Source organism: Gopherus evgoodei, chromosome 2 (assembly GCF_007399415.2).
Source record: "Gopherus evgoodei ecotype Sinaloan lineage chromosome 2, rGopEvg1_v1.p, whole genome shotgun sequence".
NCBI classification, from domain to species: Eukaryota; Metazoa; Chordata; order Testudines; family Testudinidae; genus Gopherus; species Gopherus evgoodei.
This window is the reverse complement of record NC_044323.1, coordinates 135397638-135423386: the sequence shown is the minus strand read 5'-3', so window position 1 is coordinate 135423386 and position 25749 is coordinate 135397638. Positions and strand designations below refer to the sequence as shown.

Genomic DNA, 25749 nt, shown 5'->3' with positions numbered 1-25749 from the left:
GTTTCAACTAGATCTATGATCGCATTCTGTCAATTTGTTCTCGAGAGGGTGAGACAATTGAATTGGATAAACCTGTAATGGCCGAGGGTAATGTGGAAGTCTGGCTCAATTCTCTCTTAAAGGAATCCCAGTCCTCATTACATATTGTCATTCGCCAGGCAGCCATGGATATCCAGGAAACTGGATTTCAGTTGATTGAATTTCTTTCATCTTTCCCAGCCCAGGTAAGCTTATTAAAATGGGTGAGGAGCTAATAAACAAAGCTAATAAAATTATTTGTAAAGCATTTTGAGATCTGCTAATAAACAGCGCTATAACAGTGCAAATATATTAGTGGGATGAGGAGAAAATATGTTTGAGTGAACCTCGATTTAAAAAATAAGTTGTCCTCAGATGTGTGCAGCTCCTGTTGATTTTTCAAAAGGCATCACATTTGTACACCAAATAGATCTAGACTTGGGATATAAACTCATATTAGTTTTACTTCTGTGATGAAGGCATGAGTTACACCTTTTAATACATTGTAAGGTATTTAATTTTATTGAGTAATTTATTAAGTATTAATAGAAAAGCATATTTATGTATGCTAACTAAAAAAACGCCACAGAGCGTGCTGTTTGTTTTTTCACAAGGTTGGGTTATTGGGAATCCAGATGATTTGGACAAGAGACTCGGAAGAGGCATTGACTAATGCCAGATATGATAAAAAAATAATGCAGAAGACAAACCAATCTTTCTTAGATCTGCTAAACACTCTGATAGACATGACAGCCAAAGACCTCAGTCCAGTGGAGCGAATTAAATATGAGACACTAATCACTATCCATGTGCACCAGAGGGACATCTTTGATGATCTGGTAAGTGTTCAGTGTAGCCTTTTGTGTGCTGTCACAGTATTATATTGAAACATGACTCTATGGCTGTTGAATATGCCCGTTCAAACATTAAAATGATATGCACGCCTACATCTAGTGGTTGATTCTCCATTTCATTCCTGTGATGTTTGGTGATGGGATACTGTGAGGCAGCTTGCACTACTGCAGCCCAGGTTATAGTTGATCCATGGATAAATTCTGAGGTGTATGCCTATCTCTACAATGTAGACAATAGTTCTGTAGAAATATTGGCTCATGTTGGTTGTAAGAGTAATAAATTGCACCTCTCATCTGCTGCATCCATGGTACTCCAGAATGAGACAGATAAAGGAAAACAAAACTACTTGTTTTGGAAAGAAACCTGGAGATTTTTTTTCAAACCTTCAGGAAGTCATGAGAGAACTTGCCAAATGCACATAATTTACCACCCAAGGGGTGTTCAGATTTCCAAAGTCTAAAGAAACCCGCAGGAGTTTATATTACTCCATTGCTTTTGGGGATCTCGAGAAAGAAGGTTGTGGCTACCCTTTCCTCTCCCCTTTAGCCAGTCAAAACCCACATTTCTCTACTTCCACCAACCTTTCCTATTTAGGAATAAAAATAAGTACATTTTAGATAAGGGACAGTTTGGGAGAGAATCCCCCAAAAGTCTCATCTTTACAGGACAGCTTTCCTTTTTTAACCACTTCTCTGTCACTGTTTTTACTGTATCTGAATACTGTAACACCTACATGCAAAAAAGCTCTTGTTCTAAGTCCTATCTCATTTTTTGAAATTCTTCTCTACTCCCTTCCTCTTTCTGATCTGGTGGCATTTTACATGCTCTTTGCACAGGTGTGAGCCTACAAGGTGGAAGGCAGTTGAGAATCAGGTTCTTAGATTCCTAAAAATGATATAATCAAATGGTAGCTGGACTGAATGAGCCCTCCATCTTTCCAAGACAGAATTCCATGCTGTTTAGCTGTGTTTAGGACTTTTGGAAAATATCATAAAGTCTGAGTTCACTAGATTCCGTGGTGCCCCTCCAAAAAACTTTGGCCCAAAATTCTGCCCCCATTACACAGCAGGTGTGTGTAATGTTGCTAGCTGCTGCAGGTCACCGCTGAATTTACTGAATTTCCAGTGGTGCTCTAATCTGGCTCTTAGAGATCTGCTAACATAATATGCTATATAAATGCAAAATACCCATTTTAATCAGTTAGCTCTCTTGAGGATTTTTTTTTTATTTTCCTAGTGCCGTATGCACGTCAAGAGCCCTACAGACTTTGAATGGTTGAAACAATGTAGATTTTACTTCAAAGAAGATTCCGACAAGATGATGATTAACATCACTGATGTGGGTTTTACATACCAGAATGAATTCTTAGGCTGTACTGACAGGCTTGTCATAACTCCTCTCACTGACCGGTAACAAAGCTTGATTACTTACCCAAATGTTCACAGTTTTTGGCTTCTCACCACAAGGATTGTCTCAAAGTTTTGCTTATTTGGGAACAAATTTTGTTCTGATTTATGTCTGGTTCAGTCTTACATTCAGCGTGAGCTGAGAATTAAGGCCTATTTTTTGTTGTTTTCCTTTACAATGCGTAATAATGTTCAGAAATTCACGATTATTTCTGTATGCTGTGTTAGTCTTTATGTTGGCTGATATGTGACATAAAACAGCTAAACGTTATTTAGAGGAAAGTTAACACAAGTAGTCTAGTTTGAAAAAAATGAGAATAAATAATTGAGTAAAATTCCACATGAAAATGCCCATGAATGCTGATCAGATTTAGCTACAAACTTAAGTTTCCTATTGTTTAATAAAATCGGAGAGCTGAAGTCAGTGTGGATCTGCTTGGAAGTAGGGGTCCACCTGCATGACTGTGATGACAGGCTGAATCCTTGATGAACACAAAATAACCAATATGAACTTCGCTATTTTTTGCTATCTCCAGCATCTGTAAGTTCTTCATCTGACCTTGTTATTGGGTTAATTTCATTGAATCGGAATTTGCATCAGGTCACATCATAGACCATGGGTGGGCAAACTTTTTGGCCCGAGGGCCACATCTGCTTGGGGAAATTGTATGCAGGGCCATTAATGTAGGGCTGGGGCAGGGGTGCATGAGGGAGTGTGGGGTGTGAGAAGGGGTGCGGTGTGCAGGAAGGGGCTCATGGCAAGGGGTTGGGGTGCAGGAGGGGGCTCAGGGCAGGAGGTTGGGGGGCAGGAGGGGTGCATCAGGGGGCTCAAGGCAGGGAGTTGTGGTGCAGGAGGGGTTCAGGATGCAGGCTCTGGTCTGGCACTGCTTACCTCGAGCAGTTCCGGGGTGGCAGCGGTGCACAGTGGGGCTAAGGCAGACTCCCTACCTCCCCGGTTCTACGCCACTCGCGGAAGTGGCCATCATGTCTGGCAGTGGCTCCTAGGGGTGCGGCGGGGCAGGCAGCTCTGCCATACACTACCCTCCCTGTGGGTACCATACCCAAAGCTCCCATTGGCCACGGTTCCCTGTTCCTGGCTAATGGGAGATGCAGGGGGTGGTGCCTGCCCCCTCCAGCCCTCTGCCTCCCCCACATCCTCCAGGAGCCACAGGGACATGGTGCCAGCTGCTTCCAGGAGCGCAACAGGTGTGGCAATCTCATGGGCCAGATTGAAAGCCCTGATGGGCTGGATCCGGCCCACAGACCGTAGTTTGCCCTCCCCTGTCATAGACTCGTAAGAGTGAAAGATGGAAAAGATATAATACATTTCACTGTCCTAGAGGTGAATACAGGATTTTGCTTCACTCTACGTATTACCTACTTTGTTAGCCACTTCAGCTAAAGTAATTTGAGCAATTAGGCAAGGTAAAATTGTTGAAACGGGTGTTCTGGAGCTGTTGTCTATTCCTTCCTCATGAGCTTCCACTCACCAACGGACATCCCCCGCGGTCTTCTCCCCTACTGTGCACAGGATAAGGTGATAAGGTGGCTCTGAAGTGGCCAGTAAAAAGCCAAAGACTTCTGATGTGGAGCATTTCTCTTCAAATAAATGGGATGATATCTCTTCCACAGCAGAAATGCTAATGAAGCTTGTTAATTGAGGGCTTTCCTTGTGCCAGAACTGGGCCTCAAATCACACTGATGCATTTTTCAGTTAGGCCATCAGGCAGACGTGGGTACCTGAACAATGCAGATACCTAATAACAGTCTGTTTCCGTGTAGATGTTACATCACTTTGGCTCAGGCCCTGGGAATGAACATGGGTGGAGCACCTGCTGGACCTGCAGGGACAGGCAAAACTGAAACTACTAAAGATATGGGGAGATGCCTTGGTAAATATGTAGTAGTCTTCAACTGTTCAGACCAGATGGATTTCAGAGGACTAGGAAGAATCTTCAAAGGTGAGAATTCCCATGACTAGAAGTCCCAAATTGAAACACCCCTTTGTAAAATGAAATCTAGTACATACTTAACAGTTATGGCCTACCGTTTACATCAGTGGTCAGTATTCTACAATAACAGTGTTTCTCATGTAGACCAGCTTCAAAGACAACAGAAAGGTTCCTGTATTACTAGTAGTATTTTTTCCTATTAAAAGGATATGGCTCAACAGAAACCTTTCTGACTAGGTTTTGTGGTGACTTTTCTAAAAGGAAATTTGACTTTTATTCTTCCAAAAACAAATGTCATTCCATTTTATAACACTGGCTACATGAGATGCCCAAACAAAACAAAATGTCCATATTCCTTTAATACTAACTTAGCCTTTTTTAAAAACAAACAAAGAAACAAACGTTTTTAGGTTAAACAGTTTGTAAATACTAAAGTCAAAGGCTGTTGAATCGGTTGTGTAATTGGTATGAAAACAGGATGCAATCTGACTTGCCATGTTGTATAAAATATTTACTTTAAATTCTTCACAAACAATATCACTTCAAAGAAGCTGATCAAGTACAAAAGGCTCTGTAAGGGCAATGCTAATGTTGTCAAACACAGTGTACAGTTCATTAATGTTGGGAGAAAGTCTAGGTTATTTCTTTTGTGCCAGCAATTGGTTGTCCCAGTGGGCGATGGTAGGTGCAAAATTAGCATCCAGATTAAGACCTCTAAATATCTTTTTACAAGCTGTTCTGTTATTTGCACCTTACCTAGTTTCTTGGTTATTTTTAGAAAACTGGTCTCAAACTTGGGTTGATTTTCATCTTCTTTCCAAGTCAAGACAACTTTACTGTTTCTTAATCCTCTGATATGAGCTTTCCATTAGACTGTTCAGAGGTTTCTTTCTGTTCAAGGTCTTGCTCAGTCTGGCTCCTGGGGCTGCTTTGATGAATTTAACCGTATTGACTTACCTGTATTATCAGTAGCTGCACAGCAAATTGCAATTGTGTTGACATGTAAGAAGGAGCGTAAAAAGAACTTTTTATTTACTGATGGAGATAATGTGGAAATGAACCCTGAATTTGGAATATTTCTTACTATGGTAGGTACTCTGAGATGGTGTGAGATTTCAGTGATACCATACTTAAAATTACTTACTCACTGCTTACAATTTGGTATGTTTACTGTACTTACTAACCTCCTGGTGCCGAACTCACTAGTCTCTTAAAACTAATTTCCAGTCTGAGAAGTAATCCTTGTTAGAAAACTGATTTACAGAGTTGAGCCTCAATGATTCCAGATCAAATTGCACAATTCATTGGTAAACCTATTTTACTAGTAACTACTCATTCAGACTCAACCTGGTATTTGAAAGTCAACTAGTGATATTTATTCTTGTGATCTATAATCTGTGTGTTGCCTTGCAAATTATACCTTCTGATACCCGTGCAATAAGATTACCTGGAACAGGCTGGCACAAGTGTAGCTGATTAAAACTGGGTAAATAATTCTGGTGCACAAGAAGAAATAAAATCCAGCTCTTACCAGTTCAGCTGTATTAGCTATGCAAGGCTAAAGGGAATAAGAAGTACTAGGTTAAAGTAGTAATCATACATGACTCCATATGTGCATTTTCAGTTATGTCTGTGGGTACTTCAGAGTGCAAACATGTATTAAAGCCAAACTCTGGTAGTATATCAAAAATCCTGTGTAGAGTTTGTAACAAATACTTTATCTAATAATAATAGTTAATCTTTTGTTCTAACTTCTGTAGAAGTATCTTTGCTTATTTATCTTGTTACATTCAGTGAAATTAACTACAAACTCTTTCCTCATAATCAGAACCCAGGATATGCTGGGCGACAAGAGTTGCCTGAAAACTTGAAGATAAACTTCCGTTCAGTGGCCATGATGGTTCCTGATCGTCAGATAATAATTCGTGTCAAGCTGGCTAGCTGTGGATTCATAGATAACATTGTACTGGCAAGGAAATTCTTCACTCTGTACAAGTTGTGTGAGGAACAGCTATCTAAGCAGGTGAAACTGTCAGAAAACTGCCTTTCGAAAGACTTTTAATTTAATGTTTAAGACTGGAGAGTTAGTGCAGAGAAGTGGGGGCTAATTGGTGTTCATCCACACAAACAAAACCCAAATAAGAATTGTCACCTGATGTTGGTGCTCTCTGTTTTCCATGAGATTTACCTTCTATTCTGGATTTACTGCTTTTTGTGCAAAGAGGTGAGACTGAGCCATACCCCATTTACGATACAAATGTGGCTCTGAGCAGAGGCAGATTAAAACTAATTGGAGTTTATATGTTTGCAAATGCTTGCTCTGTAAAGCAGTAGTTCAAGGATCTAGTTTATTTTATGCTTCCTAGTTTAGTAGTGTATGTTCAGGAATTCTTCTTTTAAGAAGTAACATCTGTCACAGTGCCGAAGGATGTATCAAAGGATGCCTTCTTAAAAATAAAATTAAACTCAGTCAGTCCCTGCTTTCCCCAAAAAGGCCTCATAACAAACAAAAGCACCTCCTGCAAAATTGTTTAAGGCACTCATGCCTCTATCCTTCAAATTCCACCTCATTGATTTCGTACTCCATGGGGATCCCAGAAAATGCTGGCCTCCTCTCCATGGAGATAGCATGGATTCCACCTTAAAGCAGTTCTGTAGATGAACTGTGGAGGGGATTCTATATAGTCCCCCTCCCTCCCAGAACACTGGAAGGGTTTTGGTAGCTGGCCGTGATCAAAGACCGCATGGCATCCTCATGGAGGAACTTCTGCCACTTAAATCATGGAGAAAAAACACTTAATTTACTCATTGTGGTTCATACTGTACATTTTTGCCATGAATGAGTTTTTAAATACTGAGTCAAATTCTGCCCTGACTTGCATTCTGAACAAACCAGATTGTTTGCTTAATAGCATATGAACATGAGGTGGATATCTTTTAATTTATGTTCATAAATCAAATATGGGTAATGGGAGAGTGACCTTTTTTGTACCTAAATGGACTGGTCTCCTAGCCCACAGCAGTGGTGTAAACTAATATAAATACTGCTACTCTTAATTTCAAAATGGCCAGACTAAACAGGAATCTTGGCCTTCATTACCATTAAGTGAAAGTGTACTTTTAATATAAAAGAACAAGACAAAGAAAATACATAACTTTACCCCTCCACTGAGGTGTCCTATGCATACTATTATTGCTACAGTACTTCAGGTTCTGATCAAGTATCTATTGCTGTTAAACTTAGTTTGCTACTGCCATGACACTTAACCCTTCTACATGTCACTCATGCTCTGGGAGCAAGAAAAACAGCCTCTTTGGAGATTATTACCTCATCTGATAAAATTTGGCACTGAAATTGAGCTTCTCATTCATAGATCTGTGCTTTACAGAGGTGGGTAAATATCATAATCCCCATTTAACAGACTGCAAACTGCCACACAGAGGTGAGGTAACTTGTGCAAGGCCATGCAATCAAAAGGCAATCCGTATACTGGATGTCAGGTGGACTTATACAGTAGAGGTGCCCCCCCAGCTTTGTTATATTTGCTATGAATCTTTTTCCTGCATGGAGAAAATAAACTGCTAAATCAATATGTTAAGAAAGCTGGATTGTTTAATTTTTCAAACTTATCACATCTCTTAGGTGCATTATGACTTTGGTTTGAGGAATATATTGTCAGTGCTGCGCACGCTGGGGGCAGCAAAAAGAGCAAACCCCACTGATACAGAATCTACTATTGTCATGCGTGTTCTTAGAGATATGAACCTTTCTAAATTGGTAAGTCATGCAGATCTAAATGTTGTGTAATTGTCTTTGAGTCAAACATCTAACTTTCTTATTTGATAAACCAATGTATAAGTTGACAATCAAGAGGGCCGCTTTAAGATTGGATGTGGCTCTGTGTGATCTGGTTGTTCAGATACCATTATGAACAGTGGTTCAGAAATGCTACATCTTCTTGTTGGCATGATTTGGGTTTTGTCTTGCATCTTCTGTTTTTGTAGGCAACCTCCCCGTTCCCATGGTTTCAGCTATTGCTTCTAGGAAGTGATTCCCAGTTATGCTTCTCCACACCTGAGTTGTAGTCTTCTGTTCAGTTCTTATCTCAAGCTGGGTATGGTGCCATCTGAAGGTCCAAACAGTATTTCAAAAGCAAAATGTTCAAAACTGAATAATTTTGATCTCCTTCTAATTTCTCTCCATCATTTCCTTACTCTGTCACTGACAAAAATGTATTACAATTACCATGCCACAAACTTGCACCCTTGTGTTAATTGTCTGCTTCCCTGTGTCTATCCAGATTCTAGTGAAGGCCTATCATTCATTTATAATATCACTACAATCTGTATTTTTATATACAATTAAAATCACAAGACATGTTTTGGTTATAACAGTAATTTACGGCCATTCGGCCTACTTGCAATTTCATTTCTTCCGTCTCCAGTATATCTGGATTCTTCTCTCTGCATCATCCTCCACACCTGGAAATCTAATTGGACTACTTCTGTGTTTTCAGTGATTTCTAGGCCCATGGTATAGTACAGAGTTTGACCTTAAAGCACATTGGTTATGGTAGATTGCATTTGTCTTATTTTCCTTATGGTTTTCTAATTTTTGTTAGATTGATGAAGATGAACCCTTGTTCTTGAGTCTGATTGAAGACCTGTTTCCAAGTATACAGCTTGACAAAGCAGGCTATCCAGAACTAGAAGCTGCCATTAACAAACAGGTAATAATCCATCTTTTGATGCATGGTATTTTCCCAGCATATCAAAAGGAGCAGGAGAACCTGGTTGTGTGCAGAGTATAAACACAGTAATATATTAGTATAATCAAACCCTTTTGAAAATGAATAAATTCCATACAGGAAGAATAAGTTTGCTGAGTGAAAATAAATATTGGATAGTAACATGCTAGTGAATCTGTCGTAATGTTGCTTAAATTCATGAATACTAGTTTCAATGACCTATAAAGTAACTCTTTGGAGGCTGACATTTGTCATGCTTGTTCTCAGCCCAGAAGTGAATTGCGGTGGAAAGGCAGTTAAAAAATAAAACACCCGAGCATGGAAAGAATATTTTTCTCCAGTGGACATTTTCAGATGTTTCTTTTCCTCAGATAACTCAAAACCCTCACACTTGTCATATATGCAGTCATCAATAAGAACTTTGCTGAGTAGTATAAATTCAAATGAATAGCCATGTTGAATTTGGGTCCAATGCTGTAACTATTCCTCAGCTTCTTTTCTCAGCTATTTGTCAAAACTTCCTGACTATCCATCTAAAATACTACATTGTGCATGAGAAGTACATTTTCTTTACCAATTTAAATATGTAGATTTGCTCACCTAGTTATATTTGATACATGCACATGAGAGTATAAAGGTCAGTTGTGTGCTCCCATAATACACAAATAAGAGGGCATTCAGTGAAACAAAGACAAGCTATTCATATACAGTAGGTAAAGGGAACTATTTTACAGTGTGTAATAAAACTTGTGAACCAGAAAATCATCAGATACTTTTGCCAAACAGCCTGAGTTTAAAACAGAACATAAGTTTGTATAAATGAGAATCTTTGGTTAAGATAAATAATTCCAAGGGCTCTGACTGTTGTGCTTCAGAGAGGCTGAGTTTTCCAATGGCTAGATCAGAGGACAAGGAGCCTAAAGTCCTGTTTCCTTAACATGAGCTTTTTACTGGTTGGTTGTGACACAGGACAAATCAGTTAACCCCTTGCCTTCTGAGCTTACTTGTCTGTAAATGGATATAATACTTATTTCTGAGATGTGTTTGAAGCTTAGAGATCGTAGACGTTGAGGCAAAACTAATCACAAGCTCATATCAAAGGGAAAATCCCCATCCTCCCAAGTTCTGGTATTATGGGGTAGAAAAGGGTGTTTCAACTGGTTGAGAGCCAAGTACTTTTATCTCCGAAATTACTAAAAAAATTGTAGTTTTGTGAATCAAGAGATGATAGGCCAGATCTTATAACTGTCTTTATAAAGGCCAGTTTGGGGATGAGACTCTCATTATTTAATCACAGGGTTGTTTGTTTGTTTTTTTGTAATGCTTTGTGGACATCATGATTAAAGACAAATAATCACAATTAACCGATTATTTTATGGTTCAAGAGAAAAATAACAATACAACAGAACAAATAGAACAGAAAAAATAAACAATGGGTACTTCAGATACAATCTCTTCTGAAAATTTCTCTGTAGCGAGATATCAACAGGGGTTACACCTTCTGAGAATCGGTCTACCCTGGTGGGACTGCTCTCCTCTAGGTAAACTAAAAGTGAAGTAGTGAGTACAGTAGTGAGTACAGACTCAGTGTATCATAGATTACTAAAACGGGGTTGTCAAACCTTAGTCCCAGATTTGGACCTTAGCGTCCAAAATATGGGGGTTAGCATGAAAACCTCCAAGCTTAGTTACCAGCTTGGACCTGGTACTTGCTGCCACCACCCAAAAAATTAGAGTGTTTTGGGGCACTCTGGTCCCCCTGAAAAACCTTCCCTGGGGACCCCCAAGACCCAAATCCCTTGAGTCTCACAACAAAGGGAAATAATCCTTTTTCCCTTCCCCCCTCCAGGTGCTCCTGGAGAGATACACAGACACAAGCTCTGTGAATCCAAACAGAGTGACTCCCCCTCTCCGTTCCCAGTCCTGGAAACAAAAGCACTTTCCTCTTCACCCAGAGGGAATGCAAAATCAGGCTAGCAAATCCAACACACACAGATCTCCCCCTGATTTCTTCCTCCCACCAATTCCCTGGTGAGTACAGACTCAATTTCCCTGAAATTTCCCAGTAAAGAAAACTTCAACAGGTCTTAAAAGAAAGCTTTATATAAAAAAGAAAGAAAAATACATACAAATGGTCTCTCTGTATTAAGGTGACAAAATACAGGGTCAATTGCTTAAAAGAATATTGAATAAACAGCCTTATTCAAAAAGAATACAAATCAAAGCACTCCAGCACTTATATTCATGCAAATACCAAAGAAAAGAAACCATATAACTTACTATCTGATCTCTTTGTCCTTACACTTAGAAACAGAAGATTAGAAAGCAGAAACTACTTCTCCAAAGCTCAGAGAAAGCAGGCAGACAGAAAACAAAGACCTCAGACACAAAATTCCCTCCACCCAAAGTTGAAAAAATCCGGTTTCCTGATTGGTCCTCTGGTCAGGTGCTTCAGGTGAAAGAGACATTAACCCTTAGCTATCTGTTTATGACAGGGGTATAGTTGGGCAGTTCATGAATGGGCAGAGATAAGTCATCTTTACTAAGGTTACATGTACACTGCCTGCTACGGGCATGATTTCCCTTGCTCACGTACACGTACTCACACTAGCTCTCCTAAAGCTAGCATGAGTATAAATAGCAATGTAGCCAAGGTAGCACTGGTAGAGGCAGTGGAGGCATGGCTGAGCTATGTTGAATATAACCCCCCCTGAAACCAATGGGTATGTACTCAGCAGGGCTCAGCCATGCCTCTTCTATAGCTACAATGCTGTTTATACTCTCATTAGTGCAATGAGAGCTAGTCGGATATGTGTCCATGAGCAGGAGACTCACCCCCCAGCTCATAGTGTAGATTTAGCTATTTCTTAAGAAACTGAAGAGTTTTTGACTTAGTGATTTAAAAGAAACCATCTCAAGGAGTCATCTGGAGACAGGCAAATTAATGAATATTAAAAATCTTAAATTCAAATTAAATTGCACTATTTCTGTTTACCAAGATGAGCATAAGTCTCTATGTCACAGGATGGCTGGCTCTTTAATGGAAGTTTGGCCCAGCCTCACCCTTCCAGCTGAAACAGATCAGCTAGCGATCAGGTGATTATAAAAGTCAGCAAAGTAGGCCAGTTAGAGGGAGAGCTGCAGACAACTGGAAGGCTTCTGCAGGAGACTGTGGTGCAGACTGGCCCCTGTAGTAGGTCTGGGAACAGCATATGATTCTCAGGCAAGTGGCCTGTACAGTGGAAACCCATGGGGAATAGATAGATCCCTGCAGAAGACCCCAGATTAGGGTGAAGGAATGACTGATGTTTTGAAATAGTTTTATGTAGAAGAAATAAAGTTGTAGCCCTAAGAAAAAAGGGCCTGAAGAACACTCTGCCATGGTATCAAACCTTTCTGGGTGGGGAGAAAGGTCAGCAGTTCTATACCCCTCTTAAGGAATGCACAGTCTAAATAATTGGGTGTTTAATAGAAGAAGCTGTTAGTATTTTAAGTTACAGTAGCATTCCACTTTCCTAGTAAAATCATTACAAGAAAATCTTAAATCTAATCCCTTGGCAGCACTTCTGCAGATTCCATCTCACCCATGAAACTGAAGTCATAGTCACGTCATGTTGCAGAGGCAGTGCTGGCCTGGAAGGTTGCTGCTGCTTTGTTCTTCTTGCTGCCTTGTGGCTGTTTGCTTGTTTGTAGTGATGGAATGAACAGTTTGAGCTGAGTTTAGTGCTGAGAATAAGTGCTGTGATGATAGGAGCAGAGTGTTGCAGCTTGCTTTCTGAATTCAGAGACATTTACATGCTTTTTCCATAATTTCATAGGGGGAGGAAAATGCACTTCTTCCAGCCACTGTCACCATCTGGCTCAATGTGCATGTGGGCTGGTCTTGTTAGTATCTTCAGCTCATGATTAAGCAATCTGCTAATGCATATGCAACAGGGTTCTAATTGCCTTTGTCTTAGTGGCAGAAAATCCCAGAATGTCTTTAAAAGTTGTAGTTCTAACTTTATTTCATTCAGTCCTTTTTCTGTGATATCTTTAGTTTCATCAGGTCTTAATAGGAGCTGACATTCTATTTCAGATGAGTCCAACTCTCTTGTTTCCTATATAAAGGTCTTTTATGTTTCAAGATAGTTTTTTTTTAAACTTAAAATATTCTTAGCATCTTTAAACTTGAAGAGATATCAAAGAAGGCAATGTCTCCTAATCTTTGGAGAGGAGGTTCTTGTCTTTTTGTGTTTGGTAAGGAGTTACATAAGCATTCATTAAGGACTGGCTGCAGCTGCTGGTAAAAATTATGTGCAGCTGCATTGTTGGCCTTAGTGTGTTGGGACTATATACTGTGATGATGGTAAGATACCCATTGCTAGTAAGTAAGCAGATGCTGATAAGTCATCCTAATCACCCTCCAGGCCAGTCAGGCATTGAGTGAAAATACAGTGGCCACCCCTTTCTGATGCAACGTGTCAGGGCAGCCTTAGAACAAAAATATATAACCCTCATCTCTATATTTTACTGTTTTTTGGCCAGCATACTTTAGATAGTATAGCTATTGATGCTCAGAATTTTCAACTGCTTGACGAGGATACCTTTAGAACTGTCATACAATGTTTGAATGTTTCTGGCACCAATTTACATTTGCTACCAACACGTATGATACCAGAATGGTACTTTAGCAAGGTTTCGCTGATCATTTTCCTTTCAGTAGCAGAGTGATCTTGGGAGACTTCAGTGCACAAGTAGGAAAGAATAATGACACCTGGGCAAGTATGCTTGGGAAGCTCAGTGTTGGGCAGAAGAACAGGACAGAATTGGAACTGCTGGAATTTGTGGCTGCCTATGACATAGTGATGACTCACTTAACGTTCCATCACTCAAAGATTCACAAACAGGGGCCTAGTACAGCCTATATGGTTTCACTAGCACTATTATTGATCATGTCCTCATTAATAATCGCTGGCAGTCAACAGTCATGGATGTACAAGTTTGCAGAGGTGCTGAATTTAACACCTATCATCAGTTTTTGTTGCCTCTGACTTTGAAGGCTGCCAGTTAATGGGCCAAAATGGATCAGATTAAACCAAAAATGTTTGTTACAGCTGAGTTATCAGGCAGCTCTTTGTTCTGAACTGTGTAAGGTCATCAAACATTAGAAACCGAAGTATCCCTCCCTCCCCCTTCTGATGAGGAATAGTGTTGTTTCAAGTCTTAAGTGCTGCCTGATGCCAACTTGGTGCTGGATTCCCTGCCCTTCAGATGCCATCCAGGGATCAGCAAGGAGATGCTCACTGCAGTCAAAGCTAGGAAAAAGAGAGTCTGCAATCGGAGTCTTCAGAAATATGTTTGTCAAGAACAAAAACAAGAGTGAATGGGATGGACTTTGGGACATTGTCAAGTTACTGTGTCAGAAAGATGAGGAATCCCGGTGATCATTTCAGGCAGCTAATTTAGAACAGGCTGCAGAAAGGCACAATCTCCACACCTTCTGTTCAACTTCACAGTGTCTGTGAGGGAACATCACCCCAACTCGTCAAGTTAAATATTGAGGTGGCAGCATCAGCCAGAACCTGCTGGATCAGTTCCAATGATGGGCAGTTCATTTCAAGATAATCCTTGGTTGTCCTCCTCCCTGTAGTCCCTTCTCCATTTGAAAAGGGGCAAGATGTTACAGTAGAGCTGCCTTGCTTCAGCTGAGAGATACGCATCACAGTCCATAAAGTCAAGTTTGGAAAGGCACCGGAGGTTTGTAACCTCATCCCTGAGGTGCAAAAGACAGGAGAGGGTATTGTTGTACTGTGGCTGCATAGGTTCCTCCAGAAGCATTTCAACTTGTAGTTCTATATAGAAAACATGAATCATAACTTAATTTTTCAAAATGTAGTATAAAAATAGTGTATAGGATGTTAAACCAAAATAATCTATAAATTTGCATACCAGAGTTGGGATAATAAACATCATTTTTTCTTCTTTGACACTGCAGGAGCCTGTCAGGTTGATTAAAAAATAGATTTCCTCAGAATTTCCTTAGCTTGAACCTTTCATATAAATAAATAGCTAACATGCTTATGTTTTTATTTGCTTATCACATTCTCCAAAATCATGTCTATGAAAATAATTGTGTCTGCTACAATGCAGTAAAAATGCAGGCAAGTTTGTAACAACCTAACATTGCAAGAATAAATTATAAATCATTTTTTGCATCTGTGTTGAAGTTTGCCCCTTCAGTATTAAAACTTATTTGTTGTTGGAATTGTATGTTTTCCTCAAATCACTGTGAAAGATGGGATACTGAGTTCCACTGTAGAAACTGTTGTATTACTTGGCTTCAACCAGTGCTCTTTTAAAAGTGCAGAAACTTAATACAAAATTATATATGATCAGGATCTTGTAATGCATCTATACCTTGAATCTGATTATCAAATTGTTTTGTTGCATAAAAGAAGCAGTAGTCTGGATTTATGTCAATATCCACAGGTTGAAGAAGCTGGCCTAATTAGTCATCCTCCTTGGAAACTGAAAGTTATCCAGCTGTATGAAACACAGAAAGTAAGGCATGGAATGATGGCCTTAGGTCCTAGTGGAGCAGGTAAAAGTACTTCCATCCACACTCTGATGAAATCCATGACAGGTATGGAGCCATTTGTATTGCGTAAAGCAGATTTACAATTCTGGTATTCTTGCAAATAATTTACAATGTTTACTTTTACCAGAGGGGATAAAGCATTGTAAGGATGAGGTTTAGTGTATGGTGCCCTAGCGCACAAATCTTCATGACTGATTAGTAACAAGGGTTACTTCTCTAAATTTTTTGCAGCATATTAAAACAAATTAAGAAGGAAAAACTGATAACACCTTGGAGAAGATCTCATATACTTGCATTACATTCAACTTACCAGTATGAGTGTCAGAGACTTTCATTTAAGAGATGTGGCAAAATAAGGAACACAAAGGCTGGAAGGGTGGGTAGGTGGGTGTATTGCCTCAAACGACAGAGCTGAAGAAATGTTGAAGATTCCCTTAATGAGGAATAATTGTGGAAGATGATCAAACAGGCGCAATGCAAGGATTTTTAATAGCATAAGATGATGTTCATCTTTCTCTCCAGAAATCTACCTTATTTTCTCATAGTTCTAAATTATGACCATTTTCCCTTCTTGCCGCCCATTTCATACTCTCAGGGTTCTATGTGTTGGCCATCTTCTTTCTAGTCCAAAGAAGGATTTGATGGGGTTTTGGATTCTGTTTTTTAGAACTTTAATATTTGGGATGAGGAGGTATCTTTTTGAGGCAATTTTTGCCCATCTCCTGTAGCAAAACTAAGCATGTTGCTTCTGCAGCTTTTTCCGTATTTGTTGTCCCTGGAAGGAACGGTCTGGAGCCAAGACTTCAAATCCAGGTCTTTGATATGGTAAATAAGAGCATTGTCACTAGACCTTTGGGCCTGACCCTCAGTCTTATGTTTTAAGGACACTAAATTTCAGACCTGACCTCCAAGGACCAAAATTTTTGCAAATTGTGTCTTCAGTTCCTTAGGTTCACAAAAGCATCTCTTGAAAATGCAGTGAATTTCTACTTATAAATAGTGTAGATAAATACCTGGATAACATTATGCATGCACATACAGTTACTAGTACATAATGTAAATAGTAATGGTACAGAAATACTATCCAAGAAGTGCACAAAAGTAACAAACATAACCTAATGCTAGTTCAATTCAAGAGTTAAATGTCTTCTTTCTTATTCTCTATGCCGGTCAATAGTTATCTGTTGCTGTAGATGGCTTTGTGAGGCTATTTATTACCTGACTACTTCACAGCATTGATATTATATGATTCCTGCTAGACTTGCCAAGTTGCCTGTGAAAATGTAGTGTAAAGGAATAGTTTTGAAGAGAGAGGACAAACTGTAATACACTTCCATGCAATATCTTGGTTCAGTTAAAGCCAGCATAGGATCAAAATAATCTTTTAATTTAGGCTCTCGTTCAGAAAAGAACACAAAGGCAATATGGTACCTTCTTAGAGTTTTTTGTATGTTTCTGCAGAACTTTTTACTGAACGTTGCCAAGATACAGATGATGCAGCACATCTGTCAGTCTGAATATCTGAAGTAATAATGTCCACAGATGACAATATACTGCAGTAGTTTTGTTAGGTTATGATTTGCAAAACTGCATAATTACTTGCACAGCATTAAAATTTTACAATTCTGGGCACTACTGGTGTTTAAAATGAAAAATGTCCTTGCAATGCAAGTCATATTTTTAAAGATCCATTTTCTATACTTTACTCAGGTTTATTAGAGCTCAGATTTTGTTACATCTCTACTGCTGATCAAACATTAAACATTTTTGGAAAATGAAACATAGTCTTGTATTAATAAAGAGATATTAAAGGTCAGATGCTGGTGATATAAATGCATTCCCTGTGGCTGCTTGAGAAGTTCTGTAATCATGTAACTACAATTTAATTGGCTTAGTCCAAGGCGAACAAGAACGTATCACAGAAAATGACAGAATGTGGAGAATAAAGTTTCTGTGTGGTACTCCAAGCACAAGATATAGAAAAGTACATTGAAAATTAAAAACTTTGGAGCTATGTAGTTTAAAGAATCGCCGCCTTGAATACCTGTCATCATGTTGTTGTGCTCTCCTTTACTTGTCAATGCATGGATTCCCCTTTTACATCATGCATGGACAGAGTACTTTATTGTTAATTTTTGACAGCTCTAATTATCAATTTGATGTACAAGAAGAAATGAATTTCAGAGTAATCATGCAGTTCTGATAGTAGTAAACCACTAACAGCAATGTAATTTTGTGTGGTAAGTTAGTGTAATACCATACCATGACATTTGGCTTGAAATACCAAAAGTTGACAGATTGATTTGACCTTTGCAGATTGTGGACAGCCACACCGTGAAATGAGAATGAATCCTAAAGCTATCACAGCACCTCAGATGTTTGGTCGCCTTGATGTAGCAACCAATGACTGGACAGATGGGATTTTCTCCACTCTGTGGAGGAAAACTTTGAGAGCCAAGAAAGGTAAATCACACAACAATGAACCAACCAAAGCATTAATCAAAAAAGCTGTTTTCAAGCAAATAACTAATATAGTTTCAAAAGTAAGAACTTCTTGCATAGAGAGGTAATAATCACTACTCAGAATGTGTCATCTGTAGGGTTGCAAAATGGCAAATCCTGTTCCACTAATTTTCCCAATCCTTTTTTTGAAGGATTGGTCATAGGATTAAAGAGGAGGTATCCTTTTGTGTAATTTTGCACTTGCTGCTGGACGTTGAGGGAATGGCTTTGAAAAACTTATAGGGAAGAACCCACTCTGCTCCTTTCTGTGTTTGTTACCCATGTTAACAGGCACTTGGGATTTCAGTGTGTAAATGAAACAAAGGAAAAACCTTTCCTGGTCACACCATCCATTTTTAAGCAGAAACATTCATTTATTTCAAAGGAGACTTATATTTAGCCCCGTATTATAAACTTGTTGTATATTACTTTACTTGACTACTCAATATTCTTGCTCAAAAACTGGGTCACTGGTGACGACAGGTAGTATTTGACTATTGCATAGTCATTTCTCTATTGATAAAAATTGTTTAAGGTAAATTACTGTAGTTGAAATTTGGTAATATTGTCTATAGATTAACTGGCCTAAAAAGACTTCACAGTATTGCAAATGTCTCCTATCTAAGACTGATTATTCTGCTTCTGCAGGACAAAAACCCGTTGAAATAAAGACTGATCCAACTCCCAATAAAGTAGATGGAAAAATGGCCATAAACTCCAATGGGAGCTGGATCAGAACAGTAACAGTTAGTGTAAAACTGCATGAAACTGTGCCTAACGATTTTCTGACAACTTGTATTAACTATATTTCCTACTTAGTTTAGGAATTCTCATTTGAGCTTTATCAAAACCTTTGGAACCAGAAGGTTCGTAGAGATTTTTTTTTTTAAGTGCAGAATTTCTACCCTGATTTTTGATGATTTAATTAAACGAGAGTTTATATGAAGAGCTAAAATTCTTAAGATGGGAGATAGTAAAAATCCATGAAGCTGTTGACCAGAATATTACAAACATTACCAGGTGTTGGGCAGATAATGCTACCTTAATGTGTTGTGGGACAGATAAGCATTTGGATATGGACAAAAACAGATCAAATGCTTTATTTCAAACTGGTAGAAACTGAACTGATACAGTTTCTTTTGTATTTCTTGTTGTTACAATTAGACTTAGTGTGCAATATTCTGTACAATAAAATATAATTAGATAATGCTTGTGGGACCATATGATTTGCTTCATAGACATGTTCTTTGGATTGTAGGTGAGCACATCTGGATAGTTCTTGATGGTCCTGTTGATGCTATTTGGATTGAGAACCTGAACTCTGTACTGGATGATAATAGAACCCTAACACTAGCTAATGGAGACCGTATTCCGATGGCACCAAACTGTAAAATAGTGTTTGAGCCTCATAATATTGACAATGCTTCCCCTGCTACTGTGTCAAGGAATGGCATGGTTTTCATGAGTTCATCAGTTCTCAACTGGAGCCCTGTTCTTGAGGTATGGTCCACAATAATTAGATGATTCGATATATTGGTAGAAGTTTATCAAGTATATTTAATGAGTGTTGAATATCAGTGATTTTCAAGTAGCTCATTGTGCTTAGGTTATAACTTGGGGATACTCTTTTTATCCAGTCTATTTATTCAGTTGAAACACTATGTAAATGCATTAATTGTAGTGTCTCTTAGGCATACTGTCAGATGACATAATTATTCCCCAGGTGGTGGTACTGAATACTGAAAGATTTAAGTGTTTAGAAGCTTGGGTGGTCTATTACACTTTCCACTTTTTCATTCTGGAATTTCAGTCTGTGTTTAAGAATATGGAACCGAAAGCCGAAATCCTAAAGCTATATTTAGGCTCTTAAACAAAGGGCCTGATTTTCAAAAATACCAAGCACCCAATAGCTCCTAGTGCAGTGAATCTAATTCAGACAAGGTAAGGGTTGGGGAGAGGGCATCATGGATATACTCTGTGGTGCCATGTTCCTCCATGTCTTCCTATTCCCTCTTCAACTTCAAGACAAGTATTGCATCAGCCCACCTAAAGGACCTTACCCCCTTTCTAGAACTAAGGGTAATGGAACCAGTACATTGGGCTCTAACATTTCCTCTGATTTATCCACAGAATCTCTAGTACCAGTATTAGCTAATTGACAAAACAGGTCTTGTTTGTCTTAGGTCAGGGTTTCTCAAACAGGGGTCGCCGCTTGTGTAGGGAAAGCCCCTGGTGGCCTGGCCTGGTTTGTTTACCTGCCCCGTCCGCAGGTCCGGCCGATCGCGGCTCCCACTGTCCATGGATCACTGCTCTGGGCCAATGGGAGCGGCCCAGAGCAGCGATCCACGGCTCTCGGCTGGACCTGCGGATGGGGCAGATAAACAAACCAGCTTGGACCACCAGGGGCTTTCCCTGCACAAGCAGCGACCCCTGTTGAGAAACCCTATATTAGGTGTTCCTGAAGATTTTGATATTGACCATAATTACACTGAAGACCAGTAACTTATTTGTATTTAGTCTTCAGTGATTTACTTAAAGCTTTACATGCAGGAAAATGTTCACAGCACCATCTCAATGCTTCAGACACACAGTTTGGAAATAAGGTTGAAGAACTCTTTGATTCTCTTTGGAGATTTGTCAATTCAAATCAAAAGAGGGATGTTATATCCTTGAGGGCAGCCGGTTTAGGAAGAAATCACTTGAGGCCACACAGCAGACAGCTAACAAAACTACCATTTATTTACAGACACAGAGCTCACCTAACTGGCCGAAGCTGGCTGGGCTATCCCCTAATAATCTAACTCAGTTGCCATAGGAACAAAAACCGTGACAACCAAATACACAACATATTCCTCCCCCCCCCAGTAAGAACACCTCCCCTAAATAAAACACACACTAGACTAGAGAAGGAGGGTAGACTGCCTCCTTTCCCGGCTAAATCCTGGGGATTATTTTGCCCCATAACCATGGGTTCGCCCTAGCTAAAGATCCAGCCAATGAGGAGGCTTTCTGTCTCTAGGTGGATTACAGTGAACTTCTGGTGTTGTTGCACCTGAAAGTACCATGGGCTCAGGGTCCGCAGCACGAACAGGTGAGGAGGTGGTATCAGCTCGTGCTGGGCAAAGGGGTATCTCAGCCACTGGCAGTAATGGAGGAGAACAGTCAAGAACAGATGATTCGTGATTCGGTGTCTCACCAGAAGAGGTGAACTCAGACCACTCAACTGCAGATGTGTCCTGAGGACTGGCATGACCTGGCAACAGCTCTTGGGACTTTTCATCAATGTGCATCTGTAAATATGCTTGACTCAGATCAATCTTACTGAACTTTTGTCCCCCAGCCAGGCCTGCAAAAAGGTCATTGATGCGGGGAAGCGGGTATTGCTCTGCACACAACACTGGGTTGACAGTGACTTTAAAATCACCGCAGATCCGGAGAGAGCCATCTTTCTTCACTATTGGAACGATAGGAGTGGCCCATGGGCTATGGGTAACTGATATTAGGACTCCATTGGTGACCAGGCGCTCCAGGTCTGCTTCAACTTTTGGCCTGATGGCATATGGCACAGTTCGGGCTTTCAGATATTTTGGTGGACTGTCAGGTTTAATGTTCAATGTCACAGTGATTCCCTTCATACTTCCCAAATCCTCTCCAAAAACAGCAGCATGTTTCCTTAGTATAGGGGTTAGACTGATTTCTTCTTTAGTCATCCGGTGCACTTCTGCCCAGTTCAGCTGAATCTTCCCAAGCCAAGACCTACCCATTAAGGCTGGGTAGTTACCTCTCACCACAAACAGAGGCAATTTAGCAGCCTGTCAATTGAGCTCCACCTTAACATCAATAGTGCCCAACATGGGCACAGCTTCTCCCGTATACATCTTCAGAACAGTTTTTGTTGCCTTAAGCGGAAGATGCTGTAGCTTTTCTTCATACAGTCTCAGAGACCAGTGAGTCGGCTGCACCGGTGTCCAGTTCCATGCATATAGGTTTGCCATCCAACAACAGGGTTACCCAGTATTCATGTAAGCCCACTGCCAAAGACAAAACATGCAGTGGCACTTCCTCTTGTGATGAGGTGTCACCTTGATCATCCTGGGTCTGCTCTAGGGTATGCAGGGTTCCTCTTTTTGTCGGCCAGACCACAGGCCTCTTTTTCTTTTGTTTACAGGCACACTCAATGTGTCCCTTTTTGCCACAGTGTCGACACACCAGGTCCTTACACCAGCATTCTGATGCCTGGTGACCTGGCTTACCACAGCGGTAACATTCTTGACTCTGCACAGTTTTGTGGGTAGGTTCTTGTAACACTTTTTGTGCCCTAGGGGATGCACTGATGTATTGCGCCTCCCTTGTAGCCAGTTCCATGGAGACAGCAATATCAACAGCCTTCTGTAATGTAAGCTGAGCCTCTATCAGTAGGCGCTTCCATATAGCTTCACTGTACAGGCCGCACACTAACCTGTCACGCAGGGCATCATTTAACATCTCTTTAAATTCACAGTGTTCTGCTGGCTTTTTTAAAATTGCTACAAATTGTACAACTGTTCCATCTTCTTTTTGGTCTCTTTTGTGGAACTGATATCTTTCAGCAATTACCAGTGGTTTTGGGGAAAAATAGGACCCCAGGATTTCCACATGGTCACTGTAAGATTTAGTCTCAGGCTTAACAGGGTGTAGTAAGCTGCGTAGCAGGGAGTAGGTTTTAGCCCCTACAATACTTAAGAATATTGGCACTTCTTCGCTTCTGTAATGTCATTTGCAATAACAGAAAGCTCAAAACGCTCAGTATACACATGCCACTGCGCTATATTCTCATCAAAAGGTTCCAGTGGCCCGGTCAGAGTAGCCATGATTTTTAGTTTCACTTTCACAGTCAGTGCAAACAAGCAGTTTTTTTGTTTGTTTGTTCTTTACCTTGACGTCTACTTCCTTCTGTTACTGGAGCAGCACCGGAATCCCATCTGTCGTCGCCATTTGTTATATCCTTGGGGGTAGCTGGTTTAGGAAGAAATCATTTGAGGCCAGACAGCTAACAAAACTACCATTTATTTTCAGACACAGAGCTCGCCTAACCGGTCGAAGCTGGCTGGGCTATCCCCTAATAATCTAACTCAGTTGCCATAGGAGCAAAACCCTTGACAACCAAATACACAACAAGGGACAGTCAATCTTCCCAACAGGGAAAACTTGACAGGATCCAAACTCTGATTTTTATGGTGTCACAGAACTGTTAGCCATTCAGTTGAATAGCAGTTCCTGGATGTGTGAGTCTTCATGTGGAGAGTTAACTCATTGGGCAGAATTGCACAGGAGAGCTTCAGGGCTTACTTTTAACATCCTGGAATCATTCCCAGTAAGAAATATGGAGGGAAGTTCAGATAACATAGTGATCATTTCATTGTCCTGATGGAAGCAAGAGGCCCATGTGATTTCTGGATCTTCCTTTCACTGTCTGGACCTCAAACTCCTGACCATGGATGATGGCCTCTTAGGGAAGGTCACGTCAGAGGGCTCAGAGCATTAATTTATTACGTATAAAGCCAGCCAGGCCTTCTGGACTGAGGATCACCTAATGAAGTAGCATATCCTGATCCAGTCCAACAGTGATATATGTAAACTGGCAGAGTGGCACTGACAGCAGGTCTAAACGTAAAGCTAATGTACTTCATTTCCTGTGCACTCAATGTACATATATTAAATGTAACAAAAGAGGTTAGCCAGTCTGTTCACAAATAGCCTGTAGACACTTGTAAACTGATCCTTACTCAATAAGTTTTTATCTGATCGTCAGGAACTTTGGCTATCTCCTGGTGAACATACACACCTTCTTTTGAAACGAGAACTTGGCATCTTTTCACCAGGGAAAAATGATCACTGGGAATAATTGCTTTCTCTCACAAATGAAGAGTTCCTTTTGTATGTACATCCTTCAACTTCTGGGAAGAATGAATCGAAGCTCAAATAGGAAGAAATGGCTATCGTATTCATTGTCCCCAGATTGTTCGTGAGAAACAAAGCTTCAGACAATGGAACTCTTAATCCATCTTTTCAGTAGGAAAGGATCTCTTATCCCATTTAGGATTAACTGATCCTATACCTTGACTCTTGATTAACAAATCCTAACTGAGATTTCTGCCAGGTTACAAGCGTCTATCATCCTGCGGAATTTCTACCCCTTTTGTCCTACCCCAGAGTATGGATGAGATGGTTCACAGCTGAGTCAGGAGAGGGAAATTAACCCAGAGACCAACAGCTGCAGAGTTATGTGGTGTTATGAAGGCAAATTGATCCTAATCTCTGGTAGATTACCAGATTGGGGTGGTTTCTTAAGGCAACAAGCCTATATAAACTAACTATTAAAACTATTTCTCTGGCCTTAGACCTGATCACAATATTACAAACTCTCATGACTCAGCCATTTGAACCAATGGCATCTATTTATTCTCCAGCACACCTGTTTATACTCCCTTCTCTTAGTGTGCCAGTACATTTATGCCTGTATCTGTAATTTTCACTCCATGCATCTGAAGAAGTGGGTTTTTTACCCACGAAAGCTTATGCCCAAATAAATTTGTTAGTCTTTAAGGTGCCATCGGACTCCTTGTTGTTTTTATGGATAGACCAACACAGCTACCCCTCTGATATTTGTTCATATTTTCTCTCCATAAAGGTATTCTTCCTAGCTGCAGTCAATCAGCACAACAGTCAGATGTCTCTGCTGTTAGTAGTCATGATTCTTGCTATACCTTCCAAGAGTGTAGGATTGCACTTTATGTTCTTGAGTCATTCACTGTCAGATTTAATTATTTTTTTCTATAACCAAATTAAAATTATTTTTCTCTATGCCCAAATCCTTCTTCGTCCCTGAAGGAAAAAAGCATGGCATGTGCTAGATATAAGAAGAGCTATTAAAATTATTATTAGCAGAACTGACACATTTAGGAAATAATAATCTTAAATGGTTTCTTTCCATTCTAAATCTCTTGGTCTGAAAACATTTGAATCTGCCATAGGTATTTGGATAGAGTACTGCATTGCTAAAGTATATACAACTACAGATAAATTGATTCCAAAATGGAAAAAGTCCCATTTAGCTTTTTCTTAATTTATTGTAGTACTGTTCTGAACTACAAGCATCAAGTAGTGAATGCTGTATTGAGGTGTATTAAGGGGTATGTGAGGAAAAAGAGAAATTATTATCTGGAGAAATATTAGCTTGGAGATGAGTCAGACTACACAAAATCAGGGCCTTGATGAAAGAATGGAACTTTGGCCAGCAATATTGGTGCATCAATTACTGTCAGACACAGGAAAAATGAACTTGGAGGATAAAAGAAGAAATGGCAGTAAACACAGGAAAACCTGCACCAAAATAAAGTATACAAACAAATGCCTCAAGACTATCCTTTGGAACTACAGACAAATATGGAAGATGAAAGTATTCTCAGTAGAGCAACTTAGGGCTTTGCCATCTTTTATTACATACGTATTTAAAAGGCAGTGATAAGAACATAAGAATGGCTGTACCGGGTCAGACCAAAGGTCCATCTAGCCCAGTATCTGTCTACTACCAGTGGCCAATGCCAGGTGCCCCAGAGGGAGTGAACCTAACAGGCAATGATCCAGTGATCTCTCTCCTGCTATTCATCTCCATCCTCTGAGAAACAGAGTCTAGGGACGCCATTCCT

At 40.0% G+C, this 25749-nt stretch overlaps 1 protein-coding gene across 1 annotated transcript in view; it reads left to right on the top strand.

Annotated features, from left to right (window-relative positions):
- Positions 1-25749, top strand: part of DNAH5 (dynein axonemal heavy chain 5) — a 202250-nt gene that overhangs the window by 65078 nt on the left and 111423 nt on the right. Inside the window, 11 exon segments of the mRNA XM_030551718.1 lie at positions 12-224; positions 633-857; positions 2110-2282; positions 4062-4240; positions 5132-5319; positions 6060-6254; positions 7875-8009; positions 8854-8961; positions 15451-15604; positions 17876-18022; positions 19320-19561. Coding sequence (XP_030407578.1) covers positions 12-224; positions 633-857; positions 2110-2282; positions 4062-4240; positions 5132-5319; positions 6060-6254; positions 7875-8009; positions 8854-8961; positions 15451-15604; positions 17876-18022; positions 19320-19561 — 1959 coding nt within the window.